Source organism: Oratosquilla oratoria, unplaced genomic scaffold (genome assembly GCF_046742065.1).
Source record: "Oratosquilla oratoria isolate Oo_2021 unplaced genomic scaffold, ASM4674206v1 SCAFFOLD45, whole genome shotgun sequence".
Classification (NCBI taxonomy): domain Eukaryota; kingdom Metazoa; phylum Arthropoda; class Malacostraca; order Stomatopoda; family Squillidae; genus Oratosquilla; species Oratosquilla oratoria.
The window spans coordinates 4468616-4496115 of NW_027467710.1; the positions used below are offsets into that span (position 1 = coordinate 4468616).

Genomic DNA, 27500 nt, shown 5'->3' on the forward strand with positions numbered 1-27500 from the left:
GTTATGTCACTCTGGCTGTTCAATTTATACATGGATGGTGTGGTGCAAGATGTAAATGCAAGGGTTGTGGGTTAGGGATTGGAAATGGTTAAAGAAAATGAAGAAAAGTGGGAGATAAACCAGTTGTTGTTTGCTGATGATTGAGGAAGTTAGTGATAGAGTTTGGGAGGGTGTGCGAAAGAAGGAAGTTGGAAGATAAATGTGGGTAAAGTAAAGTGATGAGATGTACAAAGGGTGAAAGTGGTAGCAGACTGGAAGTGAGTATTAAGGGAGACTGGAAGAAGGAGATAATTTTAGATACTTGGGTGTGAATGTGGCAGGAAAGGGAGGAGCAGGGGTGGAGGTAGAATGTAGATTGAGAGAAGCAAGTAAATGCCTTGGGGGATTAAAAAGTATAATGAAAAATTGACATTTGGGAATGGATGCGTAGAGAAGATTGTATGAAGGAGTGATTGTGCCAACAGCACTGTATGGGGCAGAAACATGGAACATAAAAGAGGAAGAGAGGAGGAGTTTGAAGGTGTATGAGATGAGGTGCCTGAGAAGTATGATAAGGGTTACTAGGCTGGATAGAGTGAGAAATGAGGAGGTGAGGAGAACGGGGGTGGGAAAGGGAGTTGGGAGATAGGGTTGATGAAAGAGTATTAGGATGGTTTGGACACATGGAAAGAATGAGTGAAGAAGGACTAGTAAAAGAGGTATGGAAGGCAGACATGGAAGGAGTGAACATGAGAGGGTGACAAAGAATGAGATGGATGGATGGGGTAAAAGGGGCATTGGGAAAGAGAGGAATGTTTGTTGAGGAAGGATGGGAGAGGACAGAAGATAGGAGTGAATGGAGAATGGTTGTGTATGGATGATGCTGTGATGCATGAGGGGGAGTGGATGGGGGATGGGGGGGTAAGAGAGTATATGTGAGAAATAAATTGATGCACCCCAAAGGGATTTCTCCCCATCTTCTCCTTTTCTGTGTGGGGAGACAGGGGGGGGGGGGTGTCGCGTATTTAGTGAAGCAGCCTTGCTGTGGATGTGCTGTGTCTTGCAACACTGCTTCTGACCCAGGGCAATGGACAAGATGCGGGGATGATCCGTCATCCAGGAGGTGTCAAGATAAGAGGGGAAGAGGGTGGAGGGGATTAGAGAATGTTGGGGATGGAATGGGTGGGAGTGGATTTTATGCCTTTGTTTTTTGGCTACCTCCCTTGTAAAGTGAAAATAACTTTGGTATATGTATGTATGTATGTATGTATATACCAATGCCTTTTTCCCCCTTACAAGGGAGGTGGCCAAAGTCAAAGGCATAAATCCACTCCCACCCATTTCATCCCAACATACTCCACTTCCATTCACTACCCCTCCCTCTTTTCTTTGCTCCTCCTGGATGATAGGTTATCTTTGTATCTTGCTCACTGCCCTGGGTCAGAAGGAATGTAGCAAAACATAGCATATCCACAGCAAGGCTGCTTCATTTAATCGGCGACCCTCTCTCTCCATCCCCTCATACAGAAAAAGAGAAGATGGGAGAAATCCCCATAAATATGAACTGATCCCACATAATTACTTTTCCAATCCTAAGGCACTATTCCTTTTCATGAACACAGAATTTGACTACAAATCTTGTCTGCAAATTGTTTCCTGCATTTATTATGTATCCATTTTGAGATCCTAGTCTCTGAGGCTTTTTTCACATCTTGCATTTATATCCTCTAACCCAACATTATTGCTCAAATCCCCTTCTATACAAAATCAATCTCCTTAGTGAAAACACATTGAAAAGTTCTATTCATTATTGCAGCATGATTTGATGCTTCCTCAAGAACTTCACCATCCACCATTAGCTTAGGAGTTTTTCCCTATGCCCCAATTTACCACTGGTAAACCTAAAGTTCTTTTCCATTTCTATTCAGGTTCTTATGTAATAATTTCGAGCTTGTTTGTGTTCTTCCCACAATTATTCTGTCCTGCTTGCAAGAGGCCACCCCACTATCAGGAAGAAGATGGAAATCTGATGGAAAACCAAGGTGTGGCCTTGAGGCACCAGTACCTGATCTCTGAATCTAACCCAAAATTTCACTCTATTCCCTTTATCACTTTTCACTAAATATTTTTCCCTCTTTTATTTCTGTTTTTCACATATAGAGTTCAGTACACCAAGACTTGCCTCCTTTTGCTTTACCTCTTTTCTTATTTTGTGTGTGTGTGTGTGTGTAAGCATTATGTATGAGGAAAACAACAGGTCAACTTACCAAGAGATTTACAGTGCAACTCATTCGTGATTCAGCAGAGTTGTCTGGTGTGTTGAGTATAGTGCGGTACTGGAATAATCTTTCCATTAGTCTCGAAACTGTTCTCACCAGCTTCATTCCAGGCTCTCGCATAGTCTTGTGATCCTCACAGAGGGAACTCATAATGTTTTGGAAAATATCTCGGAAATGTTCATCACCTTGTCCACCTTCAATCAGATGATCCAGCTTCTCCAGGATTTCATTTTCAAACTAAGGAGAGAACATATGATGCAATTACTTTATTATCATTTTTTTTCAGTCTGTTCATATTTTAAAAAATGAGAATGAGTATCGGCATAGGCCATAGCACAATGATTTTTAACATTATTTTTTATATTACTCCTTCCTAAGCTTTATAGAAGTCCAGACTGAAGAGCATGAAATAGTATTTGTCTTAGAAATTTAATTAGTTTCAGTTACTCTACACTGCCTACCTATTAAGTTTAAAAGCCATTTCTTGTCACTGTGCAATATGTTCTGACAGTACCCAATCTCTCACCTCATCAAACCTGCCCTTGATTTTCTGTTCCTTTCGATCTTTTCGAGCCGCTTCAGATAACTGGCTCTGCCCACGACATTTTGGAGAGTAGAATTCACACTGCATCATGTCAAAGAAGATAGGAATAGTGGCCCGACGTAGTTCTACTTCCGGAAGCATGGTCATCTTTAAGAAGGGGCCCACCATGGATGGCACAAAGCGGATTTTGTGCTGACCTACTGAAAGAAATGAAAGTTAAACACTTCCATACAGTGACGCCTACATAGGCGTCATGAGGAGCAAGTGGGTACGCGATGATGCCGATGTCGGCGTCTTGATTATATTTATTGTAGTCGTACCTACATAACCTCCATTCTCTCTAAACTGGCTTCATCATATTTTCTATGGTTATCAAAATTCATGGGTGAAAGAGAACAGACTATTGAGCACTGACTTTATTTTTTATAATGCGATTATTATGACGCAACATCGCACGTCGGGCAGCTAATGCTGCCAGACGTGTGATGTGCCCACATCTGGCAGCATTAGCTGCCCGACGTGCGATGTGCCCCGGAGTGAAGAGGTTAAGATCAACTGCATTGAGATGTATATCTATCTATATACCAAGAGCCTCTTCCCCTTTATAAGGGATATTGCCAGCCAAGGCATGCATCCACCCCCACCCATTCCACTCCCATCCAACACCCATTTGTTTGCCTATCCTTGTGGATCAAGAATCATTCTAGTCTCCTGCCCACTGCATGGGTCAGAAGCAAATCAGCAAGGCACAGCATGTCCACAGCATGACCAGCCACTTTATTTACAAGGAAGCAGCTGGCCCTGCTGTAGATGTGCTGTGTATTACTGCATTGCTTCTACATGAAGTGGCAGTTAGTATAATTTTTTTTTTTTTTTTTTTTTTCTAACTTCAGACCCAAGGTTCAGTAGGTTATTTTGGAATCCCTCAAGGAGTTGGATTTTAGTCCTCATTTACAGCAGGGTATATTTATTCACCCACATCCCTGCAAGGCCCATGAAACTTACTCTATTACAAGCACAATATGAAAAGCAGTAAACTTGTAGCAGTGTATGTGCCACCAAGAGCACAGGCTTGGTCTGATAGTGATCATTCTAAATTTACTGGAAGACACAATGAATGTGCTAAACGAGTTACTGAAAGAGGGTGGTAACATAGTAATTATGAGTGATTTTAATGCAAAGGATATAATCTGGGAAAAAGCAACATTCTACTGGATATGACCATTGAATACACCTTAACATGATGGGTTAAGGAAAATACTTGATAGAGAAACAACGAGGAACCGTTGAAACTAGACCTAATATTAACTTCTGAACCAGATATCATGAACAAAATGGAGTATAAAACACCAATTGGAAAGAGTGACCATATACTAATAGAGTCTGAATTAAAAGAACAAAACAATGTAGGAAGGAATGACAAACATAGAGAAGGAGGATTAATGTATAACAAAATGGATTTTGTAAAACTTAAGAAAAAAATTCCATAACACAAACTGGGATAAATCCTCCAAAGAAGAAACAAAGATGGATGACAAATGGAACACATTCAAAGAAAAGTACAAGGAAGGAATTGATAAATATGTACCAAAAAAGAAGCAAAAAGAGATTTATATAAAGTGTTGGAATAACAAAAGGTGCAGGCTAAAAACTGAAGAGACAAAGCCTGGAAAAGATGGAAAAGAGACAAAACAACATCCAAATGGTAAACATATATAAAACTTAGGAACGAATATGTGAATATACGCAGTAAAGAAAAAAGAAATGATGAAAAAGATATTATAGACAAATGTAAGGATCAACCTAAACTCTTTTACAGACATGTAAAGGACAAATTAAAGGATAAACATGAAATTGTAAAAATGCATGAAGGAGATAAAGAATATATGGATGACACAGAAATGACAGAAGTTATGATCAGACATTTCAAGTCAGTTTTTACACTTGAGAACTCACAAATTTGGGAAGATGGACAACAAGAAAGACCCCCTAAAATGAAAGAAATAAAGGTAACACAGAAAGAAATAAGAGACCAAATAAAAAACCTAGATGTTAGGGAATCGCATAACTGGATGGAATTGCAAATTGGAGAATGAAAGTGTGTATAGACGAACTGACGGACAAATTATGCAAGATAATAGACTTTTCACTCAAAGAAGGAAAGGTACTGCAAGATTGGAAAGATGCAAACATAGTACCAATATATAAAGGAAGAAACAAAGAAGATCCTACAAACTTCAGACCAGTATCCCTTACAAGCACAGTAGCAAAAATATGCGAAAAAGTTATCAGAAACAAATGGATCAAACACTTGGATGAGAATAAAATATTAAACCCTAAACAATTTGGCTATAGAAGTGGAAGATCGTGTACCACAAACTTAATATGCTATTACTTGAGATTAATTGAGATAATACACAAAAGAGATGGTTGGGCAGATTGCGCCTTCTTGGATTTGCAGAAGGCTTTTGACAAAGTACAACATAAAAAGTTAACAAGAAAAATTTAAATAATAGGAGGAATACAAGGTAAGCTACTGGAATGGATGAAGGATTTCTTAAGTGGGAGAAAAATGAGAGTGGTACTTAGAGACAAAAATTCAAACTGGGAAGATGTGAAGAATGGTGTTCCGCAAGGTTCTGTATTGGCTCCTTTAATGTTTGCCATACATATAAATCATATGGATGAGGGAGCTAATTTTTACATGAACTTCTTTGCTGACGAAGCCAAATTACTCAAGAGAGTAAGCACAGAAGATTACAGGTCGCCACAAGAAGACCTGGACAAGATATGGGAATGGAGTCAGGGATGTGAAATGAACTTTAACATTAAAAGCAAAAATAGAATATCAGGTCAATATAAAATTGGAAACAAGGAAATCAAAAAAGTCAATTCAGAAATGGACCTGGGAGTGATTATTTCAAATGACTTGATGCCTGATAAACATGTCAATAAATTATTTGGAGAGACTTTTAACTTATTAAGATCAATGAAAGTGGCCTTCAACTACATACAAATACCAAGGCTTTTTCCCCCTTACAAGGGAGGTAGCCAAAAAGGAAAAGGCATAAAATCAACTACATGGATGAAGAAATGGTAAAGAAAATAGTGGTTACACTGATAAGACCTAAACTAGAGTATGCTGCAACACTATGGGCACCTAGCCCAAAAAAAGAAGAAAAAAAAAATATATATAGAAAAGAATTCCAAGAGCAGTGACAAAAATGGCACCAACACTATCAAATTTGACATATGAACAAAGATTGGAGAAATTACATCTATCAACACTGGAACAATGAAGGGAAAGAGGTGATTTGGTGACCATTTACAGAATTATGAAAGGGATGGAAATTCTTGATAGAGATGACTTATTAAAATGGGACAGAGGAGAAACAAGAGGACACGAAAAGAAGCTAGAGAAGGGCAGTTACAGAAGAGATTTGAAAAAGAATAGCTTCCCATATAGAGTGATTGATGTCTGGAACAAACTAGACAGAGAAACAGTGAGTGCCAAAACTATACAAGATTTTAAGAATAAACTGGATGCGGAGAGATACGAAAACGGGTCACCAAGAGTACAGTTCTTGTCCCGTAAAATACAACTAGGTAAATACAAAGCCACAAAGGAAGTTATAACGTATGAGCAACACAAAGGTAACCTTAAGCAACAGGCATCTAGAAACTCAACTGGGCCTAGTAGGTTTCAATCTGGCAATCTTCTGCTCAGTGGCTTACTTCCCTACCAACTGATCTAATGTGTTTTGCCAACTGTAACAATGGAGCATTAAAACTAGGTTCATGGGGTCTCTGTGGCAGGGGTTGCCTGGTTGGCTTTTTCCTTCCTTTGTTGGCACTTTGGAATGAGTGGGAGTAGAATGGAAGAGAGTAGGTGCATGACTTTTGGCTTGGCTACCTCCCTTATAAGGTATATAGATATGTAGATAGATCATGGGTTCTCATCTCTGTGTCTCTTTACCAAGATCTACTTTAAATTCACTCTGGAAGCAAGTAACACACAAGAATCCTTATTAAGTGCCCTGAAGTCATCTGGAGCTTTAGAGCCTGGCAATGAAAAAAGATTGTCAAGTGTTATTTTATGTGAATATAGCATTATATTCTATGATACTGTTTTTTCATGGAGAAAATTATGCCAAAAAATTACATACAATGCCTTTGGATTCCTAGTGGGTAAATAAGACACTCTTTGATATTTGCATACCTTACAAGAAAACTTAAATGTAGCTCATGACTGTAATAATGATAAAAGCTACTCAAGTTCAATTTCCTTATTACAATAAATCTGGGATAAACTCATAACAATGCAAAGCAATATTGACCATAATGGTGGGAATGTGAAAGAGCTGTGTCAATCAGATTTTCACAATTAGGCAACTCTGTGAGAAGACCTGTCATAAAGAGAAGCATCTGTATCTGTGTTATATGGATCTAGAGAAGCTACATGAAGATAATATGAGAGACCATGTGTGAGAGTACTGCTCCTTGTGGGACTTCATTGTACAACATATCTGTCCTAGAAATTTGATTATTTTGGGTTACTCAGCACTTAATAACTGCTAAGAAGTTAGTTAGTCATTTCTTGTCACTGCAATATAATTTCAAATAGTATATATCAGTATCAAAGAAACCACTAGTACCTTACCTAGACTAAACCAAAGAGACTTGATCTCATTTGCCGTTTCTCTCCGCATATCTCGGTACCGACTTAGGATTTTCATCTTCTTGCTTGGACTAAAGTTTTCAAGTTGCAAAGATGGCTGGCAATACAAAAGGAAATCAATTAAGTAAAATTCATGATGAAAAATATATTTTTTTGATCAATTATTTCTTATTCCTATTAATGTTCTATTCTGTTACCTAAAATTTCAATCATAAATCACCTTTTCACTACAGTAGGGTTTCCCTAAGTTGAACATAATTGCTTGGTGGCAGCTATAATAATTCTATCTATCTATATACCAAGAGCTTTTTCCACCTTATAAGGGAAAAAGCCAAGTCAAAAGCCACATACCTATTCCTATCCATTCCACTCCCCTCACCCTTTCCTCCCTCTCATCTCAGCTCATCATGCTGGGTCAGAAGCAATATGAGACACAGCATATTCACAGCTAGGCCACTTCATTTAACCTCTTCAATACAAGTCAAATATTCATGCACACATCAGGTTGCCTGATGTACAATGATGCATCACAATACACACATTACAAAATATTAAGTTACTGATGTTATACTCATTCTAGTTCACCCTGAATAAATATAATGTCAAAGAAAACATTATCAGCCCTGTTCACACAATATGGGGATCACTCAGTTACAGCTACAAAATATAATCAGGAAGCCGATGTCAGCATCTTCATGATGCATACACAGGCATCATTGTATTCAAGAGGTTAATCAGCCACCTCCCCCGTCTTCATCCCCTCAAGCAGAAAAAGTGCTGGTCCCTTCAGGCTGCATCAAAATATCATTCACACATAAGCACCCTCCCCCCCCTTCCACAACAGTATCATCTATACACACTATCCACTCATCTCTATCTCCTGCCTTCTCCCTTCCTTGCTCAACAGACATTCCCCTCTTGCTGAAAGCCCCTTTCACCCCATCGATCCATCTCATCCTTGGTCATCCCCTTTCCTTCTGCCTTCCACACCTCTTTAACCACTTCCATATGGTGACGCCTACGTAGGCGTCATGAGGAGCAAGTGGGTACGCGATGATGCCGACGTCGGCATCTTGATTATATTTATTGTAGTCGTACCTACATAACCTCCATTCTCTCTAAACTGGCTTCATCATATTTTCTATGGTTATCAAAATTCATGGGTGAAAGAGAACTAACGATTGAGCACTGACTTTATTTTTTATAATGCGATTATTATGACGCAACATCGCACGTCGGGCAGCTAATGCTGCCAGACGTGCGATGTGCCCCGGAGTGAAGAGGTTAATCTTTCTTCATTCATTTTTTCCACGAGTCCAAACCATCCCAATACTTTTTCATCAGCCCTGTCATCTCCTTTTCCACTCCCACTCTCCTCCTCATTTCTCAATTTATCCAACCTAACAACCCCTACCATACTTCTCAGACATTTTATCTCAAACACATTAAAAAAAATCCTCTCTACCTCTCTTAAATTCCAAGTCTCTGGCCCATACAAAGCTGTTAACATAATCACCCCTTCATACAATCTCCTCTTTGCACCCATTCCCTGATGCCTATTTCTCATGACACTTTTTATTCCCCCAAGGCATTTACTTGCTTTTCTCAATCTATGAGAGGAAGAGGAGGCGAATCAAGTAGAGAAGAAAAGGTAAAAGGTGCAGATGGAGAGATGATAATGGAAGAGAAGGCAGTAAGGGGAAGATGGGCAGAATATTTTAGGGAGTTGCTAAATGTGAAGGAGGATAGGGAGGGAAAGATAGCTGCAGTGGGAAATGCGAAGAAAATTGAGTGATGAGTGAGGAAAATGGAGGAGAAATAAGGAAGGATAAAGTGAAGGCAGTTGTTAAGATGATGAAAGCAGGTAAGGCACCTGGTCTGGATGGATGCCATGCAGAATGTCTAAAGAAAAGAAGTATAGTGATGGTGGACTAGGTGGTGAGGTTATTTAATGTTTGCTGGAGAGAGGGTAGAGTGCCGGAGGACTGGAGGAGTGCCTGTATAGTTCCACTTTACAAGGGAAAAGGGGACAAGTGTGAATGTAGTAGTTTCAGAGGGATTAGCTTGTTAAGTGTAGTTGGGAAAGCTTATGGGAGGATCTTGATTGAGAGGATTAGGAGAGGAACAGAGGGAGTAATTGGTGAGGAACAGTGTGGATTTAGGATGGGTAGAGGTTATGTAGATCAGATCTTTGTGGTAAGACAGATATGTGAGAAAGCTATAGGAAAGGTGAAGGATGTTTTTTGGGATTTTATGGATCTGGAAAAGGCTTAAGATAGGGTAGACAGAAAGGCATTGTGGGAGGTTATGCAGCTATACGGGATAGGAGGAAGGCTTCTAGGAGCTGTCAAGAGTATTTATGAGAGTAGTAGAGCTTGTGTCAGGATTAGAAATGGAGAGAGTGAGTGGTTCGAGATAAAGGTGGGACTTCGTCAAGGATGCGTTATGTCGCCCTGGCTATTCAACTTATACATGGATGGGGTAGTGTGAGAGGTAAATCCAAGGGTAGTGGGTCAGGGATTGGAGATGGTTAAAGAAAATGGAGAAAAGTGGGAGGTGAGCCAGCTGTTGTTTGCAAAAGACACTGTGCTTGTGGCAGGATCGGAAGAGGGATTGAGGAAGTTGGTGGCAGAGTTTGGGAGAGTATGTGATAGAAGAAAGCTAAAGATAAATGTGGGTAAAAGTAAGGTGATGAGATGTACAAGGGGTGAAAGTGGCAGTAGACTGGAAGTGAGCATTAACCACTTCACTACGGGACTTAAATGTCGCGGACAGCAGCCAATGCCAGCCGTACGACGTGTCGTAATAATACTCGCATCATAAAATATAGTCACGGCTTATATCAATCGTTCTCTCTTTCACCCGTGAATTTTGAAAACCACAGAGAATGGGATTAAGAGCAGGTTAGGGAGAATGTAAAAACACAGGGGCGACTACAATAAATATAATCAAGACGCCGATATGGCAGCGTCGCGAATCCACTTGCTCATGACGCCTACGTGTTCGGCACCGTATGGAAGGGGTTAAGGGAGAGCGATTGGAGGAAGTGGTTTTAGATACTTGGGTGCAAATGTGGCAGGAAAAGGTGGAGTGAAGGTGGAGGTAGAATGTAGATTGAGAGAAGCGAGTAAATGCCTTGGTGGATTAAAGAGTGTAATGAGGAATAGACATTTGGAATGGATGCTAAGAGGAGACTGTATGAAGGAGTGATTGTGCCAACAGCACTGTATGGGGCAGAAACATGGAACATAAGAGAGGAAGAGAGGAGTTTCAATGTGTTTGAGATGAGGTGTCTGAGAAGTATGATGGGGGTTACTAGGCTAGATAGAGTGAGAAATGAGGAGGTGAGGAGGAGAACAGGGGTGGAAAGGGAGTTGGGAGATAGGGTTGATAAAAGAGTATTAGGATGGTTTGGACACATGGAAAGAATGAGTGAAGAAAGACTAGTAAAAGAGGTATGGAAGGCAGATGTGGAGGGAGTGAACATGAGGGGACGTCCTAGGATGAGGTGGATGGATGGGGTGAAGGGGGCTTTGGGGAAGAGGGGAATGTCTGTTGAGGAAGGATGGAAGAGGACAGAAGATAGGGGTGAATGGAGAATGGTTGTATATGGATGATGTTGTGATGCATGAGGTGGAATGGGTGGGGGGATGGGGGGTGAAGTAGTATGTGGGAGCAAAATTTGACGCAGCCCGAAGGGATTTCTCCCCGTCTTCTCCTTTTATGCATGGGGAGACGGAGAGGGGGGGGTCGCTGATTTAATGAAGCGGCCTTGCTGTGGATGTGCTGTGTCTTGCGACACTGCTTCTGACCCAGGGCAGTGGACAGGGTGCAGGGATGACCCGTCATCCAGGAGATGCTAAGATAAGAGAGAGGGGTGTGGAGTGTATTCAGGGATGGAATGGGTGGGAATGATTTTATGCCTTTTCCTTTTTGGCTACCTCCCTTGTAAGGGGGAAAAAGCCTTGGTATATGTATGTAACTTAACTCTACCTCCACTCCTTCTTCTCCTGCTACATGCAACCCCAAATACCTGAAACTATCCATTTCCTCCTGCCTCTCTCCTTTAAGATTTACTTCCAATTCACTGCTATCCTCTACCCTTGTATATCTTTCAACTTTCTCCTATCACATACCTTCCCAAACTCCATCACTAACTTCCATAATCCCTCCTTTAACCCTGCTACAAGCACAGTGTCATCAGAAAACAAAAACGGGCTTACCTCCCACTTTTCTCCATTTTCATTAACCACCTCCAATCCCCTGCCCATTACCCTTGCCTTTAGCTTCCGCACCATGCCATCCATGTACATAATGAACAGCCATGGTGACATGACACATCCTTGATGCAGTCCCACCTTTAACTCAAACCACTTACTCTCCCCATTTTCCATTCTAACGATCTACTACATACATACATGTGCCAATGGCTTTTCCCCCCTTATAAGGGAGGTAGCCAAAGTAAAAAAATAAATCCACTCCCAGCCAATTCATCCCCATATACTCCACTCCCATTCACCACCCCTCCCTCCCTCACCTACTCATAAAAACTCTTGACTGCCCCTAACAGCTTTCTTCCTATCCCATATATTTGCAAAACCTCCCACAGTGCCCTTCTGTCTACCCTGTCATAAGCTTTTTCCAAATCCATAAAGGCCCACAAAACATCCTTACTTTTTCATCAAACTTTCTCACAAAAATCTGATCTACACAACACCTTTCTTAAACCCACTCTGTTCCTCACCATTTACTTCCTCTGTTCCTCGCCTAATCCTCTCAATCAAAACCCTCCCAAGCCTTTCCAACTACACTCAACAAACTGATCCCTCTGAAAATACTACATTCCCATTTGTCCCCTTTTCCCTTGTAAAAGGAACTATACAGGCACTCCTCCAGCACTCTACCCTCCCTCAGACATACAATAAACAATCTCACTAGCCAGTCTACTATTAGTGTATCTCCTTTCTTCAAACACTCCACATGACTCCCATCTAACCCAGGTCCCTTACCTGCTATCATCATTTTAATAAACTACTAGCACCTCCCTTGTAAGGGGAAAAAAGCCTTTGGTGTATGTACTAGCACCTCATCTTTTCTTATTTCTCCTCAATTTTCCTAATCCATCACTGTTACTTTCTTAGTGCCTCCCACCACTACCACCACTCTCTCCCTATCCAATACTCTTTCATCCATCCTATCTCCCAACCCCCTTTTCATCCCCGTTCTCTTACTCACCTCCTCATTTCTCACTCTATCCATACTGGTTATCCCTATCATACTTCTCAGGCACCTCATCTCAAACACATTCAAACTCCTCCTCTCTTATGTTCCATGTTTCTGCCCCGTACAGTGTTGTCGACACAATCACTTCTTCATACAATCTCCTCTAAGCATCCATTCCCAAATGTCTATTTCTCATTACACTTTTTATTCCCCCATGGCATTTACTCGCTTCTCAGAATTATGAAAGGGATGGAAATTCTCAACAGAGATGACTTATTAAAGTGGGACAGAAGAGAAACAAGAGGACATGAAGAGAAACTAAATAAAGACAGCTACAGAAGAGACCTGAAAAAGAATAGCTTCCCGCATAGAGTGATTGATGTGTGGAACAAACTGAATGGAGAAACAGTGAGTGCCAAAACTATACACGATTTTAAGAATAAACTAGATATAGAGAGATACGAAAACGGGTCACTACGAGCATAGCTCTCGTCCCGTAAAATACAACTAGGTAAATACATAGTCCATTAAAACCTTATCAACCACCCTTCCATCCACCATCTTCTCCTATGTGTATTTATGCTTAACTTTTTTCCTAAACACTGTGTTTGCTATTATCAACTCTCTACACACATCTCCATCATCAACTCTCCACTACGATTTTTACCTGGCACTCCACACTTCTCAACCACTCCATCTATTGGTTCATTCCCTATTCTAGCATTTAGATCTCCCAATACCACTTCATTGGCATTTCTCCCTAAATCCTCTATGCACTCAAAAAAGCCTCCCTTTCCTCTACACTCTTCTCACTACCAGGCCCATATGCACTTACAAAAATCCATATCTCCCTTCCCAGTTTCCTTTATCCACATTAACCTTAAAGAAACCTCCTTCCGCTCACCACACATTACACAGCTTCCCTCATCTGCTTCAGTGGAAAAGTGTTGTTCTTACCTGTGTGATGAATGCAATTGCACAGTGGAAGAAGCTGTTCCATACAACCTCATCAAATGGATCACGCATTTTCTCTGAGATAATCCGAGCACATTGCCGTAGCACCTTCACTATCACACTGCCAAAAAACAAAAACAAAAAAACATTATGAACACGGCAGTTTCATGCAAAAAGATAGCACAACAGCACACCAATTTTTTTTTTATAAAAACCTTACCTATTTTGCAAGAGGATCATCTCTGCCCAGTCTGCTGGGAAGACATTATTTGTCACCAAGTTTTTGATCACCATCAACAACTCAAACAGGAAGTCATTCAAGAGAAGAAGTGATGTAAAGCCATTTAGAAAACTTACAAAATGTTTGTCTGTCATTAGTCGTAACAGTGAGATCAGCACCGAGACAAACTGACACTGCAAAGACAAGAAATTACATAAATACTGACATAAAGTACATAATATCACAAACTGACACTGCAAAGACAAGAAATTACATAAATACTCTGACATAAAGTACATAATATCACAGGACCAGAATCAGTATAAACACCCACTCCATACTAATCTATAACTCTTTCATTACTCCTCCCTTGTTTACACTTCATCATATGAAAATACTTGTCCCACCCTACATTGCTCAGGTCAAAGATAATCCAGTAAAATATACACTACACCAGGCTTTGACAGCTGGAGCTGGTTTACCCCTATTGTTTCATCATACAGCAACTTCCCCACTTCCATTTCCATTTTAAAAACTTATGGGAGCAGATAAATCAATCCATTGCCCCAGGTCTCTCTTCTTGCACAAGAACATGTCTCCCAGGTAACCAGCAACAACCACTGGACTGGCCCATAAGTCACTTAAAGAAGGAATATTGTGTTGTCTGGGTATAACTAAGGTGGGGAAGTGTAAGATGATGTATTCAGTATCCTTTGTGTGATGGTTGCATCTGGGTCAGGCTCACTCTGTGCTCATATTGTCTTAGTGGTGAAGGGTGACCTAAATGCAAATGTGCTAGTTTGGTTCTTGCTTCTTTTGGGAAGGATTTTTCATTGAGACTTCTGAGGGATGTTAGCAAAGTATTGAGTTTGATGGTTTGTCATGAAGAGCTTGTTTAGCAATCTGGGTGTGGATACACTGCTGAATCTTTTTTTTCTTTCTTTTTTTTATGCTCAGCCAGAGGGTGATACATGATATGAGATGGTGAATGAAATTGAGGACTTTTGCAAAGAACTATTTACCTATCATTTTCATAGTATTCTATGGGGGGAATTTTGGTTTTTGTATGGAGGTGTCCTATTGGGGTAGTTTAGGTGTAGCCTATTATTACTCTAAATAAAACAAATAGGTGACAGATAGGAGTGGGATGGGTGGGGGTGGAAGCATGCCTTGGCTGGCTACCTTCCTTATAATGGGGACAAACCCATTGGTATATAGATAGATAGCTATAGCTTTATTTTGTATAGTTTGTAAGGCATCTATGTATATATATATTTTTTTTAATTGTTGGTAACTATACTGTGGAAGCATATTTGCGGGTGGTCTTTATGAATTGGTTGTATACAGTAATTAAAGTTTCTGCCTGTCCAGTGCCGATGATTATGTTGGATAACAGTAGGTTTATTTTCGTCTGGGGTATTGGCTGCATGTTATTGTGGCAAAGTAGCATGCAATTGATACTTTAGGGTCTATATGGGGCGCTATGGACGAGAACCACACATCATTTTGTCTGTGATAGAGGAAGACTCTGTTCATAGAGAACTGATGACACTTTTATTATACTACGACTGTCCCTCCATTATGCTGTCCCCCAACCCCTTGTTACTGCCCTATACCATTTCTCTGAATATTCATTTCCTTTTTTCATCTACCCTGTGGTGGGGGAAAAGAATGCTCCCAAGTCTTCCCACTTGAGTTGTAAAAGGCAACAAAAAACAGGCCGGGGGTTAGGACTAGGAATCCTGCTACCTGTAGCCTCACAGGGGACATTAAAAAAAAAAAAAAAAGTAAAGGCATAAGAGGGTCTAGGACAGGGGTTCTCAAAGTGTAATATTACTGGCTTGAATACTACTCATAGTAATATAATAAAGAATATATAATATCACTCTTAAAGCTATTGGAAAATTATAGATATTTATTTTAAAACACTTATGTTTATGTATATGTGAAAGTATCTATTATTATTGGAACTCCATCACCTTGATGAATGTAGCCATTTGGCCCTTTTATAACGGATCACAATAAGAAATAAACAAATAAATAAATAAATAAAGATAAACGAATGGAATAAGTAAAATCCACAAACACAAAAACTGTGACTATGGTAGTTTAGAATTACCATAAGTGATTTATGAGACTAAACAAGAACTTCAGTAAAGAATTAAAACAATAATATTAACAACAAAAATGATGATAATAACACTATTGATAACTAAATTTATAACAACAATAACAATAATAAAAATAATAATAATAACAATAATGATAATAAATATAATAATAATAACAATATTACTAGCATTAATAACAATAACAACACCAATAATAATAATAAACTGACATAATTCGTGAATTAATAGTTTGGGGGTCTATAGAAAATCTTAAACTTTACTAGGGGGTCGATGAGCTGAAAAGTTTGGGAACCCCTGGTCTAGGAGTTTTCCAACCAGTATCCTAAGGTTTGGGTATTTTAATGTGCATGGATGTGGTACAGATGAGAGTAAAAGGGAAGAGATAGACAGTATGTTTGTGATAAGAATGATGGATGTGTTGGCTTTGAGTGAAACTAAATTGAAAGGGTGAGGTGAGTGAGAGTTTGGGAGTGTAGTTGGGAGGTTCTCAGGAGTGAAGAGGTGAACGAGGGTGAGAAGGGGTGGCTATACTAGTAAGTGAAGAGATAAGTAAGCATGTAGTGGAGTGGAAGGAGGTTTCTTCAAGGTTGATGTGGATGAAGGTGAAGCTGGGAAGGGAGATGTGGGTTTTTGTAAGTGCATATGGGCCTGGTAGTGAGAAGAGCATAGAGGAAAGGGAGGCTTTTTGGGTATATTTAAATGAGTGCATAGAGGGATTAGGGAGAAATGTCAATGTAGTTGTATTGGGAAACCTTAATACTAGGGTAGGAAATGAACCAATACACGAAGTGATTGGGAAGTATGGAGTTCCAGGATTTCAAAGGATTACAAAGACGGAGTATGCTGACTGGAGATTCTTTGGTCCATATCTAGGTCGGATGGAAAAAAAAAAAAAAAAAAAAAAAAAAAAAAATTCATAATAATAATAAAAGAATAAAAAAAAAACTAATAATGTAAATAACAAATAAAATACATGAATAAATGCACAGTTATAGTTAAATATTAAGCACAGGTAAATAGTAAATAATAATAATTTGACATATAATTAATAATAAATGAGAATCAAACAGACAAATAACAAAACAAAAACAAATAATATAAAATAGATAATAATCATTACAATAATAATTACAGCATCTTGCTTAGGTGTTTACTTAAATGATTCTTAAAGCTTCAATCTGAACTACATTGCACTGCCTCTGCAGGAAGTTTATTCCATTCATTAACTACATGGTTGGCAAAGTTGTTTCTACCCACTTCCAAATCGAATCTATTTCCAGACAGTTTGAGACCATTGTTTCTTGTCTGATTCTCATTCAGTGTGAAAATTTTGTCACTTTTGATATTGTCAATTCCCTTTAGAATTTTAAAGACCTGTATCAAGTCACCTCTGAGTCTACACTTTTTTAGGGAAAACAGATTCATATGTTTTAGTCGATTTTCGTATGATTTATTTTTGATATTTGGAATCAGTTTTGTGGCTAGCCATTGTACTTTTTCCAATCTGTCAATGTCTTTAATGAGATTCAGTGACCATATGGAAACATCATATTCCAAATGTGGACGAACTAACAATTTATATAGCTTGTTAATGAGTGATAGACTTTTGAAGTGGACAAATGATGGTGGAGATGTGTCTTGGGAGAGAGTTGATAGCAAATACAGTGTTTAGGAAAAAAAATCAAGCATAAGTACAAATGGGAGAGGGTGGTGGATGGATGGGTGGCAGATAGAACTTTAATGGACTATATAGTGGTGACCAGGAGTATGGTAGGAAAAGTTAAGGATGTACATGTTTTAAGGGGAGAGGGTGGGGGAATATCAGATCATTTTCTGGTGAAAGAGGAAAAGGGCAGAAGGTAGGGAGGTACTAAGAGTGAACTGTTTACAAAAAAAAAAGAGTATAAGAAGCTGAGAGGAGTGGGAGGGAATGAAGAATAGAGTAGAACTAGGAGTGGAGGAGGAATGGGGATGGTTCAAGGAGGGAATCATAAGGTGTGCAAAGATGGTATATGGAACAAGGAGGGCAGGAGGAAATAGAAGGAAGGGTAGTGAATGGTGGGATGAGAAAGCAAAGAAGGCTGTAGAAGAGAAGAAGCAGGCATTCATAGATTGGCTACAAATTAGGACAAGGGAATCATATGAGAGATACAAAGTAAAGAGAAGGGAAGTCAAGCATAAGATAAAGGGAGGCAAAGAGGAGAGCAGATATGAAATGGGGTAAGAGTATGACAGAAAATTTTTAAAGTAATAAAAAGATGCTTTGGAAAGAAATTAACCCCTTCCATATGGTGCCGCACACGTAGGCGTCATGAGGAGCAAGTGGATTCACGATGCTGCCATATCGGCGTCTTGATTATATTTATTGTAGTCGCCCCTGTGTTTTTACATTCTCCCTAATCTGCTCTTAATCCCATTCTCTGTGGTTTTCAAAATTCACGGGTGAAAGAGAGAACGATCTATATGAAGCTGTGACTATATTTTATGATGCGAGTATTATTACGACACGTCGTACGGCTGGCATTGGCTACTGCCCGCGAGATTTAAGTCCCGTAGTGAAGTGGTTAAAAGAGGAAAAGGAGGCGTATCAAGTAGAGAGAGTAGTGAGGGGAAGGTGGGCAGAGTATTTTAGGGAGTTGCTAAATGTGAAGGAGGATAGGGAGGGAAAGGTAGTTGCAGTGGGAAGCACTAGGAAAATGAGTGATGAGTGAGGAAAATGGAGGAGAAATAGGGAAAGATGAAGTAAAAGCAGCTGTTAAGATGATGAAAGCAGGTAAGGTACCTGGGTTGGATGGATGCCATGCACAATGTCTGAAAAAAGGAGGTACAGTTATGGTGGACTGGCTGGTGAGGTTATTTAATGTTTGTTTAAGAGAGGGTAGAGTGCCGGAGGACTGGAGGAGTGCCTGTATAGTTCCACTTTACAAGGGAAAGGGGGACAAGTTTGAGTGTAGTAGTTTCAGAGGGATCAGCTTGTTGAGTGTAGTTGGGAAGGCTTATGGGAGGGTCTTGATTGAGAGGATTAGGAGAGGAACAGAGGGAGTAATTGGTGAGGAACAGTGGGTTTAGGACAGGTAGGGGTTGTGTAGATCAGATTTTTGTGGTAAGGCAGATACGTGAGAAAGCTTCAGGAAAATGTAAGAATGTTTATTGGGCCTTTATTGATCTGGGAAAGGCTTATGACAGGATAGACAGGAAGGCACTATGGGAGGTATTACATATATATGGAATAGGAGGAAATCGTCAAGATTTTTTTACGAGAGTAGTAGAGCCTATGTTAGAATCAGAAATGGAGAGAGTGCATGGGTTCAGGTAAAGGTGGGCCTTCGTCAGGGGTGTGTTATGTCGCCCTGGCTGTTCAATCTATACATGGATGGGGTGGTGCAAGAGTTGAATGCAAGGGTGATGGGACAGGGGTTGGAAATGGTTAAAGCAATTGGAGAAAAGTGGAAAATAAGTCAGTTGTTGCTTACTGATGACACTGCGATTGTAGCGGGATCAGAGGAGGAATTGAGGAAGTTTGTGACAGAGTTTGAGAAGGTGTGTGAAAGAAGGAAGCTGAAGAAAAATGTGGGCAAATATAAGGTGATGAGATGTACAAGGGGAGAGAGTGGCAGCAGACTGGAACTGAATATTAAGGGAGAGAGACTGGAGGAGGTGGATAGTTTTAGATACTTGGGTGCAAATATGACAGAAAAGGGAGGAGTGGGGGTGGAGGTAGAATGTAGATTAAGAGAAGTGAGTAAATGTCTAGGTGGATTAAAAAGTGTAATGAGGAATAGACATCTAGGAATGGATGCTAAGAGGAGGTTATACGAAGGAGTGATTGTGCCAACAGCACTGTATGGGGCAGAAACATGGAACATAAGAGAGGAAGAGAGAAGGAGTTTGAACATGTTTGAGATGAAACGTCTGAGAAGTATGATAGGGGTTACAAGGCTGGATAGAGTGAGAAATGGGGAGGTGAGGAGGAGAACTGGGGTAGAAAGGGTGTTGGGAGATAGGGTTGATGAAAGAGTATTAGGATGGCTTGGACACATGGAAAGAATAAGTGAAGAAAAATTAGTAAAAGAGGTGTGGAAGGCAGAGGTGGAAGGAGTGAATATGAGGAGGCATCCTAGGATGAGACGGATGGATGGATGGGGTAAAAGGGGCTTTACAAAAGAGAGTAATGTCTGTTGAGGAAGGACAGGAGAGGACAGAAGATAGGGGTGAATGGAGAAGGGTTGTGTATGGATGATGCTGTGATGCATGAGGTGGGGGATAGGGGGTGAGGAAGTATGTATGAGAAATAAATTGACGCAGCCCGAAGGGATTTCTCCCCATCTTCTCTTCTGCATGAGGGGGCGGAGAGGGGGAGGTCGCTGAATTAATGAAGCAGCTTTGCTGTGGATGTGCTGTGTCCTGTGACACTGCTTCTGACCCAGGGCTGTGGACAGGATGCAGGGATGACTTGCCATCCAGGAGTTGCTAAGGGAGGGAAGAGGGTGGAGGATAGTGGAGTATGTAGGGGGTGGAATGGGTGGGAGTGGTTTCTATGCCTTTTTCTTTTTGGCTACCTCCCATGTAAGGGGAAAAAAGCCTTTGGTATATGTATGTATTTTCACCATCATATCTTTGACATGTGAACTGAATGTCATATGTGTATAATAAATGAGGCCTCAAATATAAGTTGTTCTTTCCAATGGAAGGGTTTGACTGTTTAAGTTCACTTTTTTTTTTCATTGTTGTAGATCTCCCAATACCACCACACTGATATTTCTCTCTAAATTTTCTATGCACTCATTTAAATCTATCCAAAAAGCCTCTACACCAAGAGGAGGAGCCAAGATAAGAGGGAGGGAGGGGGGTGAATGGGAGTGGAGTATGTAGGGATGGAATGGGTGGGAGTGGATTTTATGCCTTTGTTTTTTGGCTACCTCCCTTGTAAGGGGGAAAAAGCCATTGGTATATGTATGTATGTATGTATGTATTTATTGTTGTAGGCTTGAGTGTTCTTCATGGCCAGTTTGTTATTTCTATGCTGGGTTATAAATGTCAGGTCATCTGTGTAAATACACTGGGGTTAAGTTCTGGGTCTTGGGGTAGGATATTGCCAGTGAAAAGACTGAATAGCACAAGAGATAGTATCATTAATTATTGATACATGCATGAGCCTTGTCTATCTATATTTTTGTCATCAATATATAAAGCACTTTTGCCATATAGTATCAAACAAATGAAAAACTTTACTGCTGGATACCAATACCTACCAGCAATGGGTCTTCCCGAGTCATTTTGTAGACAATGTTAAGAATGTCCCTGAGAATTTCTTTACTAAGGAGGCTGACATCTTTGTGTGTTGGTCCAATTGTTGAAGAGAAGAGCACATCCAAAATATCTCCAAGGATATTGACGCAAAGCTCCAACTGTGCCACAGCAGATATGTGAGAAACACACAGAACAAAAAAAAAATATATCATTTTATAGTTAATGTATAATATGAAGAGACAATAAAAAAGAAAGAAAAAATATATATTTGTATTATTAACATGTTTCACATTAAATACTCAAGAATTATAATCACAATATGCCTTATTACAAGTTATTTTCTATATTTTATTACTATGTACAACCAAATGTTGAGTTATAGACAGTGTGTGAGTCATTCTTGTGACACACTACTTAACAAATTGCTGTACAATGAAAAAAATAAAAAGCTCACAGCATCTACACTTGAACTATATACAATTAAAGCAATCACCAAACTGTATTATCATGCTAACCCTAAACCACAGAAAGCCAAGTAAACAAAATGTAAACATGCATGTCATGGTTATGTCACAAAAACTGAAGGACCTGACCACAATGTCCCTGTATACACATCCATCACTAAGTCAAAGTTATAATTTGCACACAGTCTCAAAACACACTCTCCAATGTCAGCCACATCAAAAAGTACAAGAAATATTATAGTGAACTCGTTCCATGTAAACTCCCTACCTTAAAACACTAACATCTGATAACCGTAGGTATTGAAGTAAAGAAAAAGTGAAGCTGCTGTTTCATTTACTCATGGTATCTAGTTTGAACTACCCTACTCTTCAAAATAGACTGCAACAGTGTACTCCATTAAATTTATCAAGTATATAAACTTAAGATCTGAAAAAAATCTTAACAACAAATCTACTCTCCTCTTTGAAGAAAACTTTGATAAAGGGAAAGTTCTTTTCCTACTTTCAAACTTTTCCTATAATGTTTTCTTTTAATTGCTCTCCCATGCTAGTATTTATTACTTGAAACAATACTTCACTTCCCTTTCTTCTATCACATACTTCATAATTTCTGACTCCTTGAACTCCAATTTCCTAAAGAATCTATTTCTCTTCAGGAAAAAAATATGCTATCATTCAGCAGCTTCCCTATCAAACTTATGCTTCAAGTTTAATAAACCATCTGCATCAGGACCCTCCCTCTCATTTTTTCAACATACTTACCTCTTCCATCTTTTTATCCACGTTTTTCTTGTCTTCCGGCCCTGCACCTGCATTGTCTTCCTTAAACTGCGTCCCCAGGAGTTTGCTAAGTTTGTTTTGTGTCCTTTCCTTTCGCAACACAATTTCTGTTACCTGAGGGGTTGGGAATGTGCAGCAAACAATACAGTAAAGCAACAGCAACCATCTAAACCAGTTCTGTGAGTCCCATTGTACATAACAAGTGCAGTGAGTGACTACCCTTTCTTGTCATGGTAAGTGGGAGTCTTGAGGCTTAGTTTGACTGGTTTTCTAAGGTTACCTCCATGGGGACAAAGTTTTTCATTAGCAACAGATTATCATCGCTTGAAAGATAGGCATCCCTTCATCCAGTATGAATTCCATTCACCTGACATTTTTCTTTGACTACCATTGCACTATTCTATTGCAGATTTTCTTATACCTTGAACTTCATAAACTTACTGTAGTACTGTGAGTACTGCATTAGGTAAAAGATCCCAAGGTTTGACTCTTGAAAGTGATGATGACATAAATGCCAACCCTTTTAAGTCTGCCTTCTTAGATCTTACCAAAGTTCATATTGTACATGTCTTTCTTTACAATAGATCAACTTTGGTAGCTCTACGAGGTGAGGTGCTATCAATAAGTTCCTGCACTGTATTTCTTCACTGTAAACTCTTCTAAACATTGGTGACGTACCAAGTATGATGTACAGTATGACCCTCTATTCTTTCTTTTCTTCCTTTTCATCTAATTCATTTACCATCAAAACCTCTCTACCTCCCTCCCTTTTTTTCCACTCTCAATTTCCCTTCTACTAGATATTGATCCAATAATCCCCGGCTCTCTCCCCTGAAACCATTAAAGTCCAGAACTCTTCTGATCCTCCCCTTGGGTACTACTACATAGTCCATTAATGCCCTCTCAACCACCCTTCCCTCCACTACCCTTTCCCACATATCATTATGCTTGTCTCTCTTCTTAAATATTCACTATCATCAACTGCCTTTCCAAACTCATCTCTAATAACTTTTCTCCACTATAGTTGTTATGTGACACCCTGAGCCTCCCATCTACTCCATCCATTAGCTCATCTACCCCTGCATTGAAATACCCCAAAACCACTACATTTACATTCCTTCCAAAACTCTTTATTCACACATTTAGATCAATCTAAAAGGCCTTCTCCTCATTACCTGGACTGTATGCGCTCATAAAAGCTCATACCTCCCATCCCAATTTCACCTTTACCCACATTATCCTTGAAGACACTTCCTTTTACTCTATTATACTTTCCTATTTCATCACTCACCAAACCTGCTGCTCTTTCCCTCCCTTACCTACTTGTCACTCTTGTTTGAGTCATTAAATCCAATTGTTGTCAATGTAGCAACACACCCCTGCGTGGTCAGCAGGTTCTCATTATCAACAAGAAGGCAATGTTCCACTATCACCCATATTCCTACTGCATAACTTTCTCTCAATCAATCATTACCTCGAGTTTCACAATGTGGAAAACCCACAGCCCCAATGAGGCTGGCAATGGTCCTTGAAACCTCTCACTGATCTCTCTGGGAATAAACTCTGAACTGTTGTCCATGGTGTATCAATATGGGACTGTTTCTATGTTACTGGCTCAAGTTGTAGGAGGAGAACAGTTAACAGTTGTCAGTTGTCCATATGTGAAAAAATATAAGAAATACAGCTGAAGTTGATAGAGAGAGAGAGAGAGAGAGAGAGAGAGAGAGAGAGAGAGAGAGAGAGAGAGACCTTGGACCTCCTGATGGAGATGAGAGGGTTAAAGATGGGTTTTGAAAATGTCCACCTTGCAGGACAACTACATGCAGGTACCTGTCACTGGTCCCTAATTTTCTTTTTCCATAAATGATACCATGACAACCCGGCATTTTGATAACATGGCAGACATCTAGGCTGAACTGCAGAGGGTAATGAACACCATCAAATAAAAGTTCCAGAAGAGCTTGCACAAGTTGCACTGGAATATGTTTACATATAACCATGGGAGGGGAAGATTTTGATGAAAGACAATTTAGAGTAGGATTATACTTTTCCAGTCCTAACCCAGGAACAGCTTGATAGCACCTCATTTGATTAAATTATCCAACTGCTTCCAATGCTGCAATACAAGCCAATTCATGACCTGCAACCTGATCTCATCCTAAACAACCTAATTGGATGATGCAATGGTTTAACAAATGCAAGCAAATACTGAGCCAATTCATATTACTCAGTTCAAAATGTATCCCTGATGCAGTTGCAATTTCCAAGTTCATGCACTGTTCATTCCCTGATCTTTTTGCTTATATCATAAATACACATACATGTTCTTGCAGTTTCTTAATATCTAATATTTCCTTCAATTACTTTCAAATACATTCTAAATGAGACCTATCCTATTTTCCACAATGCATAGAATTTTACTATTTTATTTACTAAACCTAATGGCATGTATTCCTTTTACCATACCACTGCCACACTAATAGGACATTTTTGGACCTACTTATCCTTTTTATAACACATAATTCTTAATAGACCATACTCTTGATTCCCTGCATCATATGTCCTATTAGGAACACAAATGCTATGACCAATTAAGGCTTAATTCACATGTAACCCCTACCTAGCTACATATTAAATATATATATATATATATATATATATATATATATATATATATATATATATATATATATATATATATATATATATATACCTAAATATTATCACCACTGATGGCATATGTCAATCAAATAATTCCGACAGTTGTCCCGGGATTCAAACTGGGGCCTTGCGTGATGCTAGGCCAAAGCTCTAGCAATTGAGCTAAAGGAGATCTAAAAGTCTACGACTTGAAAGTTGATCTAATTCCTGAAGAACTAAGTCTACTGCTAACTGCCATCCTAACTTAATTTTACAGGCTCTTAAGCTCAACTCATAGACAGTGGTGAAGCTGGTACAAATCCTTGATGGGCTTTCATCGTTGTAATACCTGAATAGAATCGCCATTGATGGTGTATGTCAATCAAATAATTCCAAAAGTCACCCCAGGATTCGAACTGGCATGACACTAGGCCAAAGCTCTACAACTGAGCTAAAGGAGCTCTAAAAGTCTCCAACTTGGAAGTTGATCTAACTCCCAAAGAACTAAGTCGACTGCTAACTGCTATCCAAACTTAATTTTATGGAGACTTGAGCTCAACTTATAGCTAGTGGTGAAGCTGGTATGAATTCTTGATGGGGTTTTGTTGTTGTAATACCTGAATAGAATAGCCATTGATGGTGTATGTTAATCAAGTAATTCTGAGCTTAAATCCCCATAAAATTACGTTAAGATGGCAGTTACCAGTCAACTTAGTTCTTCGGGAGTTAGAACAACTTCCAAGTTGGAGACTTTTAGAGCTCCTTTAGCTCAGTCGGTAGAGTTTTGGCCTACTGTCATGCAAGGCCCCAGGTTGAATCATGGGGCAACTGTCAGAATTATATGATTGACATACACCATCAATGGCGACTCTATTCAGGTATTACAACAACAAATGCCTATCAAGGATTTGTACCAGCTTCACCATTGACCATGAGTTGAGCTGAAGTCTCTATAAAATTATGATAGGATGGCAGTTACCAGTCAACTTAGTTCTTTGAGAAATAGATCAACTTCCAAGTTGGAGACTTTTAGAGCTTCTTTAGTTTAGTTGGCAGGGCTTTGGCCTAGCATCACACAAGGCCCCAGTTTGAATCCTGGGGCAACTATCGGAATTATTTGATTGACATACACCATCAATGGCAATTCTATTCAGGTATTACAATGACAAAAGCCTATCAATGATTCATACCAGCTTCACCACTCGCTATGATTTGAGCCTAAGTCTCCATAAAATTAAGTTAGCACAGCAGTTAGCAGTCGACTTAGTTCTTCGGGAGTTAGATAAACTTCCCAGTTGGAGACATTTAGAGCTCCTTTAGCTCAGTTGGTACAGCTTTGGCCTAGCATCACACAAGGGCCCAGTTCGAATATTGGGGCGACTGTCGGAATTATATGATTGACATACACCATCAATGGCGATTCTATTCAGGTATTACAATGACGAAAGCCCATCAAGGTTTCAAATCAGCTTCACCACCGGCTATGGGTTGAGCTTACGGCTCCATAGAATTAAGTTAGGACAGCAGTTAGCAGTCGACTTAGTTCTTCGGGAGTTAGATCAACTTCCATGTTGGAGACTTTTATAGCTACTTTAGCTCAGTCAGTAGAGCTTTGGCCTAGTGTCATGCAAGGCCCCGGTTCAAATCCTGAGGCAACTGCCAGAATTATTTTATATTAATATATATATCAAGGACTACTATTACACAGGACGTGCGCACCCAGATTCCTGGGTCCACTAGCGGAGGCCATTGCTTTCTTTGTAACCTAACATTTTATATTGGACAAATATATAAACACTAGAAACCTAACATTGTATATAGGACAAATATATCAACTATTGACTTATTCAATGCAGTATAAGTTAGTATAAATTTTTATAGTGAAATAAGAAACTCTTTTTAAGGCACTGTTATGCTTTGAAATGCCAATTTTAGCTGGGCTTAACAGGTATTATTGTATAAGGTTAGTGGACACCAGCGTTGGAATTATAAGCCTACATGTAATATATATATCACTATGTAGCCCACAACATGTTTCAACAAGATTCTTGTTGAAACTTGTTCTAAGTAAGCAGCTTCTCACTGAGTCAGTTGCTGCTTTGGAATCAACCAGGAAGGATGTCTTCTGGACCTGGCAGAGTGGTGCCTTCAGGCAGAAAAATTATCCTGTCTGGAATTATTTTGAAAAACTACCAACAACTTCTGGCAAAGGGTACCGAGCTAGATGCAAAGACTGCAGCCAGGAACTACAGGGCATTGTGTCACAATTAAAATCTCACAGAGATAAATGCCAAGGTCAGCCACAGCATACAGAAAAAGAAATTGATGACCCAGGTAAATAATTTTACTTATATTGT

At 39.5% G+C, this 27500-nt stretch overlaps 1 protein-coding gene across 7 annotated transcripts in view; it reads right to left on the minus strand.

Annotated features, from left to right (window-relative positions):
• Positions 1 to 27500, minus strand: part of LOC143023121 (dedicator of cytokinesis protein 1-like) — a 165679-nt gene that overhangs the window by 64629 nt on the left and 73550 nt on the right. For 4 of the 7 annotated variants that reach the window (XM_076181628.1, XM_076181625.1, XM_076181623.1 and 1 more), the window contains exons 12-18: positions 22486 to 22617; positions 21262 to 21417; positions 13878 to 14071; positions 13661 to 13778; positions 7463 to 7577; positions 2785 to 3002; positions 2247 to 2495 (exon numbers count right to left, since the gene is read on the minus strand). In XM_076181628.1, coding sequence (XP_076037743.1) covers positions 2247 to 2495; positions 2785 to 3002; positions 7463 to 7577; positions 13661 to 13778; positions 13878 to 14071; positions 21262 to 21417; positions 22486 to 22617 — 1182 coding nt within the window. The remainder of the gene's footprint in view (positions 1 to 2246; positions 2496 to 2784; positions 3003 to 7462; positions 7578 to 13660; positions 13779 to 13877; positions 14072 to 21261; positions 21418 to 22485; positions 22618 to 27500) is intronic. The other 3 variants (XM_076181630.1, XM_076181624.1, XM_076181627.1) reach the window with 2 other exon arrangements.